Source organism: Mesoplodon densirostris, chromosome 8, assembly GCF_025265405.1.
Source record: "Mesoplodon densirostris isolate mMesDen1 chromosome 8, mMesDen1 primary haplotype, whole genome shotgun sequence".
NCBI classification, from domain to species: domain Eukaryota; kingdom Metazoa; phylum Chordata; class Mammalia; order Artiodactyla; family Ziphiidae; genus Mesoplodon; species Mesoplodon densirostris.
Genome location: NC_082668.1, coordinates 81,481,199 through 81,495,919, shown reverse-complemented (window position 1 = coordinate 81,495,919; position 14,721 = coordinate 81,481,199). Strand labels below are relative to the sequence as shown.

At 36.0% G+C, this 14,721-nt stretch overlaps 1 protein-coding gene across 1 annotated transcript in view; it reads left to right on the top strand.

Annotated features, from left to right (window-relative positions):
- Nucleotides 1-14,721, top strand: part of IFIH1 (interferon induced with helicase C domain 1) — a 56,466-nt gene that overhangs the window by 23,359 nt on the left and 18,386 nt on the right. Inside the window, exons 4-5 of the mRNA XM_060106421.1 lie at nucleotides 4,233-4,337; nucleotides 9,599-9,819. Of these exons, the coding sequence (XP_059962404.1) occupies nucleotides 4,233-4,337; nucleotides 9,599-9,819 (326 nt within the window). The remainder of the gene's footprint in view (nucleotides 1-4,232; nucleotides 4,338-9,598; nucleotides 9,820-14,721) is intronic.

Genomic DNA, 14,721 nt, shown 5'->3' with positions numbered 1-14,721 from the left:
GGGTCTTCGTTTCTGTGTGAGGGCTTTCTCTAGTTGTGGCAAGCGGGGGCCACTCCTCATCGCGGTGCGCGGGCCTCTCACCATCGTGGCCTCTCTTGCTGCGGAGCACAGGCTCCAGACGCGCAGGCTCAGTAGTTGTGGCTCACGGGCCTAGTTGCTCCGTGGCATGTGGGATCCTCCCAGACCAGGGCTCGAACCCGTGTCCCCTGCATTAGCAGGCAGACTCTCAACCACTGCGCCACCAGGGAAGCCCCCTGGCTATTTTAAATAGTGCTGCAATGAACATTGTGGTACATGACTCTTTTTGAATTATGGTTTTCTCAGGGTATATGCCCAGTAGTGGGATTGCTGGGTCATTTTTTAAGGAAACTCCATACTGTTTTCCATAGTGGTTGTATCAACTTACATTCCCACCAACAGTGCAGGAGGGTTCCCTTTTCACCACACCCTTTCCAGCATTTATTGTTTCTAGATTTTTTGGTAATGGCCATTCTGACTGGCGTGAGGTGATACCTCATTGTAGTTTTGATTTGCATTTCTCTAATGATTAGTGATGTTGAGCATCTTTTCATGTGCCTCTTGGCCTCTAGTCGCAGGGCAGGAATAAAGAGGTAGGCATAGAGAATGGACTCGATGACATGGGGTGGGAGGGTGAAGCTGGGGCAAAGTGAGAGTAGCATCGACATATATACACTACCGAATGTAAAATAGCTGACTGGTGGGAAACAGCAGCATAGCACAGGGAGATCGGCTCTGTGCTTTGCAATGACCTAGAGGGGTGGGATAAGGAGGATGGGAGGGAGACTCAAGAGGGATGGGATATGGGGACATGTGTATGCATATGGCTGATTCGCTTTATTGTGCAACATAAACTAACACAGTATTGTGAAGCAATTATACTCCAATAAACATCTATTAAAAAAACAAACCTCAGAAGTCACAGGAAGAGAAAAACTGGAGTTGCTCATCTTAACCATGAAAAGTTTTCATTTATTACTTTGAAAATAAACTTTTTAAGTTGCTTAGAAAAAAAAAAGCGCTGGAATGTTAGACTTGGATTCAGAAAATGTGACTCCCAGTTCTGCTCCATTCTAGCTGTGTGACCTGGATAAATCATTTAACCTCTCTGAGACTTGGTTTCTCACCTATGAAACTGAGGTGATAATAGGTATCTACCACATAGGATGTTGAGAGCTTAAAATATCACTTATATTACATCTGTGAAAGCACTGAGCTCAGTGTCCTCTGACACATTGTAGATTTGTCTGCTAAATCAAAATAATCCAGATAATGAACTTAATTAATAACACCCTATTTTGGTAGTACCTTTCTTTATTATTCATAAATTATTCATGCACATTGCATTAAGCAGCTCTCCCAAACCTTATGTATGTTTGTACAAAGCTTGGGGAAAATCCTGACTTTACATATACACGGAGGAGGTCTAAGACAGTGGTTTAACTGCTAGTGATTAGAAAATGAAATGAAAATCAAGTATAATTTCCATCTGGACTATACTTAGTGGAAAACTTAAAGATACAGTGTTCAGTTTTAGATAATATTTGTTAGTGTTTTTCAGTGTTTTTGGCATTGTCTTCAGTTCTCAATACCACATTTAAAACAAGTGAAAAGCAAGTCAAAATTCACTTTTTTTGCCTTAAAAATCTTGGTCTCTCTTTCTAGATCTAGAATTATCCTTGCAGTGACATTTTCCCCATCTCATTTTACACCTTGCTTTTTCCTTACAACTCATATTCTCTTTTCATCATTATATCTGCCCAAAATGCTCTCCTACTTGACAGTTCTATCCCACACTCGCCTCTGAGTTCCTAACAAGGCATACCTCTGGGAATTGCAGAGTGCCATATTTAAAATCTCTCAGTGAGATACACAGGCTTTCCCGTGTGATCATAAGGGATTCCTCAAATCTGAGTTTCAAAGCTAATCTACGACAACTGATAAGCACAGTATTTTCACATGAGTATATTTGTGTTGTGCTAATATATTTAAACAGTATGTAAGTCCATTGACAATTTTTTTTTACAAATTTCTTATAAGCTTTCTTTTAACTTTTAAGAAAGCTATCTTACATAGTTAATTGGCATTGGCTGTAATTTCATTATATTTCCCAAGCTAAATGGGCTTATCCAAGTTGGAAGGGAGATGTCACAGACACACGTCACAGATGCTCAATGGAATAGTAGTCGTCAATAAAAAGGAACAAATTACTGATATAAACAGCAATGTGAATGCATCTTGAATGTCTTATGCTAAGTTAACAAAGCCAAACATAAAGGCTACCTATTGCCTGAATTCATTAATATGACATTCTGGAAAAGGCAAAACTCTAGGAACAGAAACCAAATCAGTGATTGCCAGGGGACCGCAGGAGGGCAGTGACAACAAAGGGGCTTGAGGAGATTTTGGGGTGATGGAAAAATCTTGATTGTGATGGTGGTTACAAAACTATACATTTGTCAACTCATCAAACTATCCACCTAAAAAGAATGATTTTTTACAGTATGAAAATTATACCTCAACATACCTGACTTAAAAAAAGAAATAACCAGTTAAAGAAAAAGAAGATACTTGTAGTTTTAAGGAGTTGTATGCTGTCCCTTTCCAGAGACATTTTATTGATAACATACTATCTGTCTGTTTTTCACCCGTTTCTATTTCCAGTTTAAGTATGTGACACTCAGACTAGTTTTACATAGCTTAAGCCTTCTTTAATATAATTTATTTAGTGTATTTTGAAGCTTAAGCATAAAATAATAATTATCTAACACATATAAATATTATGAAATATTATTAATTGTAAAGATATTTTATTTATTTATTTATTTAAGCCGCACCACATGGCTTGCAGGATCTTAGTTCCCCAACCAGGGATTGAACCCAGGCCCCAGCAGTGAAAGCATGGAGTCCTAACCACTGGACAGCCAGGGAATTTCCAAGAGATTTTTAAATGACATATTGCCCTAGTAATCCACCAACTACTTGAATTTTATTTCATTTTCCAATCACCAGCAATTAAAGTGCAAAGAGCTTGTTGTACCTAATATTACTCCATGGTTGTCAAATCCTGTGAGATAAATTGTGCTAGCTCCATTTTATTTTTTATTTTATTCATTTATATTTATTTTATTGAAGTATAGTTGATGCACAATATTTATATAGGTTACAGGAGTACACAATTTTTAAAGGTTATACCCTGTTTATAGTTATTGTAAACGATTGGCTATATTCCCTGTGTTGTACAATATATCCTGTAGCTTATTTTGTAATAAGGTATTTTATAATAGCTTGTGCCTCTACTGGCCCCATTTTGAATAAGGGGAAGGAAGTTAGGCTCACAGCATTGCCAACAGCAAATTTCACAAGTCTTTCTAATTCCAAAACCAACATCTGTAACCATCTTTCATTTATTTTTACCAGTTTAGCAATAGTTCTGATCCTTGCGGGTGGGATTGCATAAATCCTTGGAAATAAACTGTAAGGAGGGAAGTTTTCCCTTGAGGGAAGGAAGGTTTTCAAAAGGAATTGACACTGAGTACTGAAAAGAAAAAATCAGGATTAATAAGTGAAAGACGTACCCTTGCCCCTCATATTAATTGTAATTCTTTGATGGAAGCTTAGTTTAAGTACAGTAAAGAAAAGAAATTATTTCCAACTTCACATAAGCTCCTAGTGCCACTGCAATGCCAGGCTTTGATGATATTCTTCCCGAGTAAATTCTTTGTGAGATTTTATGTGTATCACTGAACTGCTATTTTCATAACCTATCAGTAGAACCATGTACTTCATTAATTTTTTCTATAATTCATTAATTCTCTACCATTTTACATGGAAATGACTCAATGGTTTCTATATAGTACTTTTGCTTAAATGACATTATCAGGCCTAGATCTTCTTTCTTTGGACAAAATTTACACATGGGGGACGACAAAAGTCATAAACCCTTACAAATTTACATGACCTCTCATATTGGATGAATGGTCCTTTAAGTAGGTAGATATATGTATTTGATTCAGTCCCCGCCAGCTGCTCATCCATAGTGGAATTTTTAAACGTCGCTTGCCAGAAAGTCTTACCTTTTATTCGTAGTCATCTGGGTGTGCCTTCTCAACTTGCATTGAACTGTATGTACTGTGTGCTGTAGAGGTGTGCAGTTAAAATACGTTTATTCTCAGAAATATTTTTAAAATATTTTAAAATGTTTTCCTTTGCAGAATCAGACACAAGTTTGGCAGAAGGAAGTGTCAGCTGCTTAGATGAAAGTCTTGGACATAACAGCAACATGGGCAGTGATTCAGGCACCATGGGAAGTGATTCAGGTACTGCCTAACTGTTGTGTAAACCTTAAAAAGTGTGAAATAAGACACCATATAGTGGAAAGCATGGGGGCTGTTCATACCCTCCCTAATGTATTTATGCAATTAAAGCAATTCTTTTCTACAGTTGAAGTAGTTTTGGAACTTTGCCATTCACTTTCTTTAAAAGTACAACTTACAAAAGTCTTAGAATCAAGCTCTCTAATTTTGATCCAGCACATAGCTTTTTGGTCTGGCATATGCCACGTTCCATAGAATCATGTAATCTATGTTATTTATGTGATCTGTTTCAATTAATCTGACTGCTTTCAAATTATGTACTCAATTTTGTACATTTATTTCCAACCCCTAATTTTTTAAAATTAAAATACATTATAAATAAAAATTATGTATAAATAAAATAAATAAAAATTACTATCAATAAGATGAGTATGACTGTAGTCATAGTATGACTGTAGTTAATGGCATCTAATGAGTCCTTCTTAAAATAAGAGCTAGAATTTACACATATAGTTAAAAGAATTTCAATTTGTATAAACACCTCTTTAATTGAGTTTGCAAAATATTTTCATCACTGAATGAGAAATTTACTAAATATTTCCCAAAATTGTTCCTCATATCAGTTGAATATCCCGCCAGCAATAAACAAGAGTGCCACTTCCCAATCCCCACACTCTAGCAAGACTTCCTGTTATCAGACTCCCCAACTTTTGTCAGTCTGATCGATTTCAAATCTCTTCTTTCTGTTCTTTGAATGTGCACTTCCATTATTATTACTGAGGTAAAATGTTAACATCTTTTAAGAATGGATGATGGGTCCTTGGATGTCTGTTACACAACTTTCTAATATTTGGTTATATGTTTGAAATATTTTATAATTAAACTTAACAAATGAGCGCAAACAAAAAACAATGTTTTGCAATGTGGCCAGCTAAGAAGCAGCAGCAAAATGGCAAATTAAGAACAAATTACTTCATTCTTCATTCGTTCTGTGATTGAGTTGTAGAAAACACGGAGAAAATATTGTGTACTTTACATTATCCTTCATTGTCAGAAGGATTCTAGAAATTTACATCTACAATAGGCCTAAAGGGGCAAAACAGTTTACATAAAGATGGCCATCTGCCCTAAAAGCTTTCCCAATTGGAATGTACCACCTCTTTTATTTAAATGCCCTTTTCTCTTAGTAACACCCCTGAATCTCTTAGAACAAGTTGGTTTGAGGAAACACAATTCACCAAATGTCAGTCATAACTTTAATGTTAATTAAAAAGGGTTAATTAATTTTCTGTTCAATTTAGTCAGTGTTTATTAAGTTATTGCCATGTGCATATTTCTGTAGATTGTATTTCTTTTTTCTATGCTTGTTATACAACTGTTAAATTTAATATTTAACATTTTTATTAAATGCTATTGATGCTAGAACTCAAAATATACTTTAGCTAATATTTAACATCTTTATGGTTGCTTTAAGCTTCTGAACCTCATCCTAATTTTTGTTTGTCTAAGTAAGGGCTTTTCAACAATATTCATTCATTTAATAAATATTTAATGGATATTCTCTGTGTGCCGGGAATTTTGTCAGTTTAGAGCTATTAGCAAATGTAACTATTTACTGATTTTCAGTCTTCAATGTGGCATGAAAGACATGATAAATCTGAATGCAACCTACTTTTAAAAAGCAAATACATTTTCAAAGGCAAATACATTTGAAGACAAACAAATTTTTAAAGGGCACTCATTGAAGCTCTGGATGGTCAGTGTTTAGGAACAAAGACTAGTGGGTATAAAATTGCATAGTGGGTAGAAAAATTCTGAAATTATAAAATTCTGAAATTCCTTTCCCTCAGGTGCATGATATAGGCTGAAGTGGAAATCAATTCAAAAACAGGTTTATGTAAACTGTGAATTGTTAAACACATATTGAATCACTGAAAGCATTGCAGTGTTTGGGATTATGTTTTGAGATTGACATCAAAGGGACCCTATTCCACATGCCCTTTGTCCACCTTCAAAGGTTACATGATGGGCCATAAGGATCATGGACGTGACATTATGTTCCTTCTTAGAAATATTATTATGCCCTAGTAAAGCATAATTAGTGGCACTTTTAAAGTTTAAATATTCTAATTATACTGTGGGAGGCTTTTTTGTTTCTCTGTTTCTCATTCTCAGAGAGATATACTGCTTCTCTCAAAGTGGCAATATTTTTGGCAATGCACATTGGCCTGATATATAGAAAGTGTTTCCTTACTATTTCGAGGTAATATCTGTTAATATTTCTCCAGCTGGAATGGTGTATTTTCTGGGGTTACATACTATAGGTAAAGGAATACTTTGTCGATTTCAAACACATGCAGTGACAGACCTTTTCTCTCCAAGAATAACTCAGCTGTCAAAATCAATGTGAGAATGAAATTTGCCACATGGTGTAGTTCCAATAGAATGTTATTATTTAAGCCCTATTTGATTTCATTTTTTGACCTTTTGTATGGTATAGTATAACATTAAGGTCTTTGATTAATATTTGTCGTAGAGGATGGGCACAGTGTTATTCAAAGCCTGTGCATATTTTAAATACCATTTTCGTTGTTGCATTTAATTGATTTTGCTTTTCAAAGAGAGCCAAAAACAACAAACAAACAAAACCCAAACATTTTTTTTTTTTTTATAAAGGAAATTGGCTCCTGGCTCCTTGATACCAGCCCAATTCTCTCCTTCTGGTGGCAGAGAAGAGAAAATTCTCTTTTCGTTGCTTATGTGGATACATTCTTCCATCCCTATGTCAGAGGATGTGATAAGGCAAGAATCAGGCTGAATATTTAGCACTCACCCAGCTCTTTTTCTTTGGATGCTATCCTCACAATGAATCCAGCTCTAATTTTTCCATATTCACTCTGTGCCTCTCTTTTAAACTTGGGGGCACCCATCAGGTTTCCTGGACTTGACTCAAAAAAGTATGGAAGATATTGAGCTGTCCACTAGCCAGATATTTTCAGTGGCAGTAGCGGAGTGCCCTAGCCTCTGAAGTCCTTGAAAACAAGGACTGTGTTCTTGGGAGTGCCTGGCATTTAGTAGTCACCCAGTAAATGCTTACTTCGGAATGAATTAGTGGTACATGACTAGATAAATAACAGTAAACATCATGCATTTGGTTCAAGAATTAAATTTTGAACATGATAGCTCTTAACTCTTCTTAAGTGTATTAGTACAACAAATATCTAATATACATGAGTGATATTGATGTCTTACTCATTTGACTTCATTTTAGATTCCTGGAAAAGAGACTTAGAAAATTGGTCTCAGTTTCTCTTTTTAATTTTTTTACCCAAGGATGTAGTAGTAAGCATGAAAAACAAAAGGGGAAAATGATTATTTAAAAAAGTACATGCAACTATTTTGAGGGAAGCTGAATTTTATTATTTTCTTAAATCTATGAAAAAATGTACCTAGAGTGAAATTAAACAGAGAGAATGTGCTATATCTTTTAATAAATTTCCTACCTCAAATGACAATTTAGCAAAAGTAGATTCCTGGATCTTGGTGTTAAAACACAATTTAAAATACATCTTCCTTTGCAAACATTCTGGCTCTTTTGTAAAAGTTAGGTGGCAAATGCTCAAAATATAGGTGGAATATTAGAATTTTGATAATCTATAAAAGCCACTTAGAGAAATAATGATATTCTTAAATCAACTTGAATCTTACATAAATATAATAAAGATGAATTATAATTGCTATAGAGTTCAAAACAAGCATGGAAAGAAAACTTGTCAATGTATGTTTTTAAAAGCTGGTGATCTTGAATGAGTTTTTCCTGACAGCCATAGTAAATGAATCAGCAGATGAGCCAATGATAATGTAAATGTATTGCATATGTGTTTACTCATCCATATAGAAGGCAAATTTCCTGCCAGGTTAGTAGATGACCCTTACTAAGTGGTATTTGGTGTGAATTTTCCTACCTGTTCAGATAGTGCTATAACAACAAGTTAAAACCCAGTTAAATAGAATCATCCAGTTCCTGAAATGGAAAAATCAGCAACTTTTCTGAAGTTAATGGGATTATGTTAGTTTAGTTTTATTGCAATCATTGATAAGAGAAAGAACGCTTACTTCACGTGTAATGAAATACTGATAAGTGCTGTCATTTCATTTTTTCTGTAATTACATAAAGCATCAGATGGGCTTTTAAATTGATGTAATATTTATTTTACTGCATTCCACATGGTAAGCTATACATTTTTAGATCTTTTCCCCTGACTAATTAGATAAATATGGTCACTTCTAAACAAAACATATTTAAACCAAGATATATTATAATGATTTGATTCTAATGTTTATAAAATTAATGTATGTTAGTACTTATTTTATCAGTACTTTAAATTTAGAAATCTATGTTAATTGGAAATATTTTTAATATATTGTGCTTTGAGTTTCAGGAAAATATGAATATGTGGAGACATACTTATAAAGAAGTGATAAAAATCACATTCAAAACCAAATGGCAAAATTAGTTACAATTCAGTTAAAACCAACAAAATCGTTTTTCATCTTTCAGTGAAAACATAAAAATTAAAGGCTAGCACGGGAGGTTTTCCTTTTCCCTAAATATTCTGTTTAATCTGTTTGTCTTAAATGGCAAAAATGGGATTTGGGGAGAACCATTTTTAGATATTTGAGATAGGTGATAGATAGATAGATAGATAAAGTGCTCTTTGGTATTTGGTTTGTCAGGTAAAGTTTTTCAAATGAAGGAAAGTAGCATCAGCTCTAATATTTCTTTGCAATAAAAAGTGAGGGGAAATACAGAACAAGGAGGACTAATGAGTCCTACTTTCCCAGTTCCTCTTGATCTGTTGGTGGAAAGGCTAAGAGAAAAAAGTGGGGCAGAATGGTTCCACAGAGAAATGGCAAGTCTGATACATTAAGAACCATAAACTGCCAAGTCTGCACCACAGTCATTTCCACTTGGCTTTGCCCACTCTGTGAAAAGACTCTTCTGTGTTGCCCCCTCCTAAGCCTCCATCCTGTTAATTCATTCCCTCTGTACCCCCATCTCCCCAGGCCACTTCCATAGTGCTTGGGTTGTATCCTGCAGATGCAGAGAGCTGGCACCCATTTGGTACAGAAGATAGAAATTTGGTTTGGACCACACATGAAAGGGAATTTAAGCCACAATATTTATGTTCAGTTTCAGACCTCCTAGCCTTAGTTATTTTGTTGCCTATTTCCTTATTTTTCTTCCTTTTCACCTCCTTCAGATGAAGAGAATGCGGTACAAAGAGCATCCCCTGAGCCAGAAATGCATCTCAGGCCTTACCAACTGGAAGTGGCCCAGCCAGCCTTGGAGGGGAAGAATATCATTATATGCCTCCCTACAGGGAGTGGGAAAACCAGAGTGGCCGTTTACATTGCCAAGGATCACTTGGACAAGAAGAAAAAAGCATCTGAACTTGGAAAAGTTATAGTCCTTGTCAATAAGGTATTCAAACAGCACATAAATAGAACATGGTTTATTTTCATTTTATTTTTCTGAGGCATTTGTATAGTGACATTTGTAACAATGGATCACACATTTAGTTTAATTAGGAAAAATGTCAAAATAAGTAATTTATTTTAAATCTTTGCTTTTCTAGCTATATGTAATATCTCAGTTATTAGCCGTTAAAGTCGATTTTTTTTCTCTTAAGCCAGAACATTAAGTTAAATAGCTGTAACTGAGGTATAAAGAGTATTTTACCCAGATTTTCTTTAAGGTGAACTGGTACTAATTTATCACTACATATGAACATAAATGACCTCAAAATATCCCTGGAATCTAGGCTTAAGCATTGTGTTCTAGAATCTCTTTAACCACTGACCCTTAGTCAAAAGTGGCAAGTGCTCTTTATTCAGAATATATGCAATTTGGTTTGAAGATGAAGAGAAAATTAAGTGAATATTTGGCTGATTTATATCAAATTAAATAGATAAATAATTTTCAGATGTTTTGTATATGTAAATATACACATATATCATTCAATGCAACTGAGATTTTCTTTAGTATTTATATCTTAGGATTTTTGAAGCCTATCTTCATAAACAGGGATAGGTCTCCTTCATTTTAAACAAAATCTAGTTATCTGAGCTTTATTCAGATACATCAGAGTTTATTACTTTATAAATTTGCAAATTGGGGATATTAGTCTTTACCATTTTATGGAGTAAAATTGAGTACACTTTTCCATGACCAGAAATAGTCTTTTTTCCCATTACTTATGGTAACTAGATTCTCATTTACTCCTTTACAGAAATTATAGTAATAGACTATATATGTAACTTTCCTCTATTTTTTTGGATTTCTATTATGCTGAAAGTTTTAGTTGCAACCTGCTTTTCAGTACTAAAGAAACATACTCAGAATCCACTATCTTAATGATTTATGTCATGTAGCTTCAAATGCACTTTGTATGTACATGCTAAGCCTAAAGACTGCTCCTTTATTCTTACATGCCCACTATTAGAACAGTTTTTGTGTATGTGTGTGTGTGTGGTAATGGTGATATGTTAGAATTTTTTTCCATAGCTTTTCATGTATTTCCTTTATGAAGGACATTATCTTTTGAAATAAAAGAAATCCAGGTGTTAATACAATTTCTACCTACCAGTAATTTGATCTTGGGCAAATCATTAACTTCTCTTACTTTAGTTTCCTCATCTGTAAAGTGAATAAAAGAATACTACCCTATACAGGGTTGGAAGTTTAAATTAGATAATCTATCTAAAGCCTAAGAGTGACTCAGTAAATATTAGTTCTTTCTTCCGTCCCTTTCTCCTCACCTTTATAACTAATAAAGTGGAATTCCTTAACCAGTGAGCAGGGTCTTAAGTGCCAGGTCCAGAGAAGAGAACAAAGTTAACTGGATTTGAAACCACTTAAGCTGATGCTCTTGATACCGTTTGAACATTCTGCCATTTCCTCAAACTCATTCCCTTCATCTACTCTCCCAAAGAGCTCTCCTTCCCTACTTGTCTGTCTCTCTGTTGGTTATATTACCTCCTCTGAAGCACATAACCTCAAAACCTATGAATTATTTTTGATTCATCACCTTCCTTTTCTTCCCTTATCGGGTCACAGCATCATCGACTATTAGAGTTGAAAGACTCCTTCGAGATCCAGTTTTTATCCATTACTGAGTGGTTCTCTCACCTCTGCTGAGTAACTTCTCATATCAAGGAGGTCCTCCTTCTAACAAGACAGCTCAATTCATTCTTTGAACAACTGTCACTTCTGGAAAGCCCTACCTGCATTCATCAAAATCTGTTTCTCTGGAATACACACTCATTGGTTAGTGTTCGTTCCTCTGTGATTATACAGAGTAAGCTGAGTCTTAATTCTTCTGCCTTATGACAGCCCTTCACATAGAGAAGGAAGGCTTGCATCATGTGACTCTAAAGTGATTTTTCTCTTAGTTTCCTGGGATAAATACTTCCAGTTGCTTTATACAATCTTCATATAACATGGTTTCCAGACTTTTCATCATCCTGAGAGCTCATACTTTTCCAGACATTATCTAAAACCCTGTTAAAACACAGTGTCTAGGGCTGGACAAAATACTATAGATATAGTCTTAGTGCAGAGTATAGGAGAGATGAGATGTGACATTTGGTCCGTGACTGGGTTTGCCTTTGTCACCAGTTCTGGCACCACAGACTCATCTGGAGTTTTCTATAACCTAAGAATCCTCAGCTCCTTTTCATTTGAAAATCTGTTAAACTAGGCCTCTCTTGTTATTTTTGTGCAGTTAATTTTGAGCCTGAATGCAAATACTTACATTTATCTTTTTCATATTATTCATCTTGATTGATCTTTTCAGGTCTCATGTTTTTGTATGCATCTCACTCACCTTCCTTTCTGTATAACTCCTTATCCTCTCAGTGCTGTATTCTGGTTGCGAATCTTTCATCCCATTGGATCGAGGTGATACTTACAAATGCACATTTGCAGCCACGTTTAAATGTTAAATTATCCTCATTAGTTACTCATATTCATTGCATTGTTGTGTAGACATTTAAGGACATGGGTCTAATTCCTGATCTGTTTCCCTGTTGTTTTTCCCTAAGAATTATTAGAAATCCCTCCACTAGATCTTTCATCTATATCATAATCGTTTACTTTATTATCCCATTTCTTTGAATTTTAAAGTAATTTCAGCTTTAATTCTTTTTGATTGAGTCAGGTAATCTCAGGCCCAGTAAGTCAATATAACCTGCATTCTGTATTTGGCCCAGTGGCAAGGTGTTATAACCCTTGATCTAGGAAGGAGAAATCCTGTTCCTAACACCATTTACTTCTATCTCCCTCCATCCTTTCCAAAGTTATCGCCTTTAGATGCAGGGAAAAATGAAAACACCACCTGTGTTCCCAGACTTTCTATTTCCTATCTAGGGCTTCAACATCATGAGAGAGAAGTCCCAGGTTCCTTCAGATGCTATAATGCAGCCCCATATGATTCAGCAGAAGTGGGTAGCAGTTGGGTTTGATTAGTCTTGGCAGGCACTCTGTCACACCTCAGGAAAAGGCTCCAAGAGGCCCACACACCTCCTAGTTGGCCATGTCAGGCTTACATCTGGCTCTCTCTGTGTCCTTCAGTAGGAAGTCAACACCACCCAAAGTGAGTCTCAGGATTTCCAACACCTGCTACCACCTGTGACAATGTCTTTTTGTTCTGTAGACCAGAAGATGCTGCTTCCTTGGAAGATCTCGGGCCACCCTTTATGGGCAGAACCTCAGGTTTTTATGCCACTCCATAGTGTAGAGATTCTTAAATCATTCAACAACATGAGAGTATTTAAAGACAAATCAAATGCAAATCCTGCCCTCAAGGAATCTACAGTCTAGGAAATGAGAGATATGTATTAATATAATAATAAATATTATATTACACTTTATATTATCTCATTAAAACCACACAGCTATTCTTTGAAGTAACCATAATTATCTCCATTTTACCAATCAGGAAACAGAGGCTTTGAGGCTTTAATTGGCCTGTCAGGGGTCATCCAGCCAATCAGCAGCAGAGCTGAGACTTGAATGCTTTTCTTCTGAAATGAACTGGTCCTCCCTTCTGTCATTCTCCACTGCTAGAATAAAAGGATGGTGAAATACCAGGGAAGTTTTCTGAGTACTGGCAATATGTCAGCCTCTATTTCATTTAATTTTCATAACAATTCCACCACAGGTTAATATTTTCCTGACTTTATTAATGTGGAAATCGAGATGATTAAGAACCTTGTCCAAGGTCACACAATAAGCAAGTAGCTGGAGCAGTTGTTTTCAGAGTTCACTTTCTCTCCTCTGGAGCATCCTATCTCCACTAAATTTAATTTTCCTTCTCTTCCCCAGAATCTTTTTTGCTGAGTTCCTTCTTAGATTATTTCCTCTTTCTTATAAGTAGAAGGAAAAGAATAGTTCTAGAAAAGTGAATTGGAAATGACTTTGTGGAAGAAAGAGAAGAACTGTGGTTCTCAAATTTTAAAAAGACCTAAATGTCATATTGGAAGCTTCATAAAAGGGCAGACTTCCGCTTCCCTGGTGGCTCAGTGGTTAAGAATCCACCTGCCAATGCAGGGTACATGGGTTCGAGTCCTGGTCCGGGAAAAGCCCACATGCTGCGGAGCAACTAAGCCATGCTCCACAACTACTGAGCCTGTGCTCTAGAGCCTGCAAGCCACAACTACTGAAGCCCGCACGCCTATAGACCGTGCTCTGCAACAAGAGAAGCCACCGCAATGAGAAGCCTGTGCGCCGCAACAAAGAGTAGCCCCTGCTTGCCGCAACTAGAGAAAGCCCGCACGCAGCAATGAAAACCTAATGCAGCCAAAAATAAATAAATAAATTAAAAAAAAAAAAAAAAAGCACAAGCTTCAAGACGCAGTCCCCAGAGATGGTCGGTCCCTAGATTAAGTAGTTCTTGGGTGGGGCTCAGGAGTCTGTATTTTCCACATCTCTGAGTTGATTTTGTGGCAAGTAGACCAGAGACTTCACTTTGGGGTTGGAGGCGGGTGGATAGGCAGGAACCACTAACTGAAAAGTTCTCTTTCTACCCTGTGTTATGCTCTTTCACTTACCAAACTTGGTTATTGATTCACTTTGTTTCCTTGGAATTCATGGATTCCATTTAACCCCTTCTCCCCTCACACTCACTCTTAGAAGCCCTCAACATTTTGACTAAATAATAATACAAAGACATGTTCTTCCTACACGGTTCTCTCCAGCCAGGAGGATCAGCCAGCCCTTATTTTTCACTTAAGTGGAGTTCATCTCAAGTAAAAAAAAAAAAAAAAGAAAAAGAAAAGAAAGAATAATGCATACCTTGCAGACCAGTGGAAAGATAACCACTGA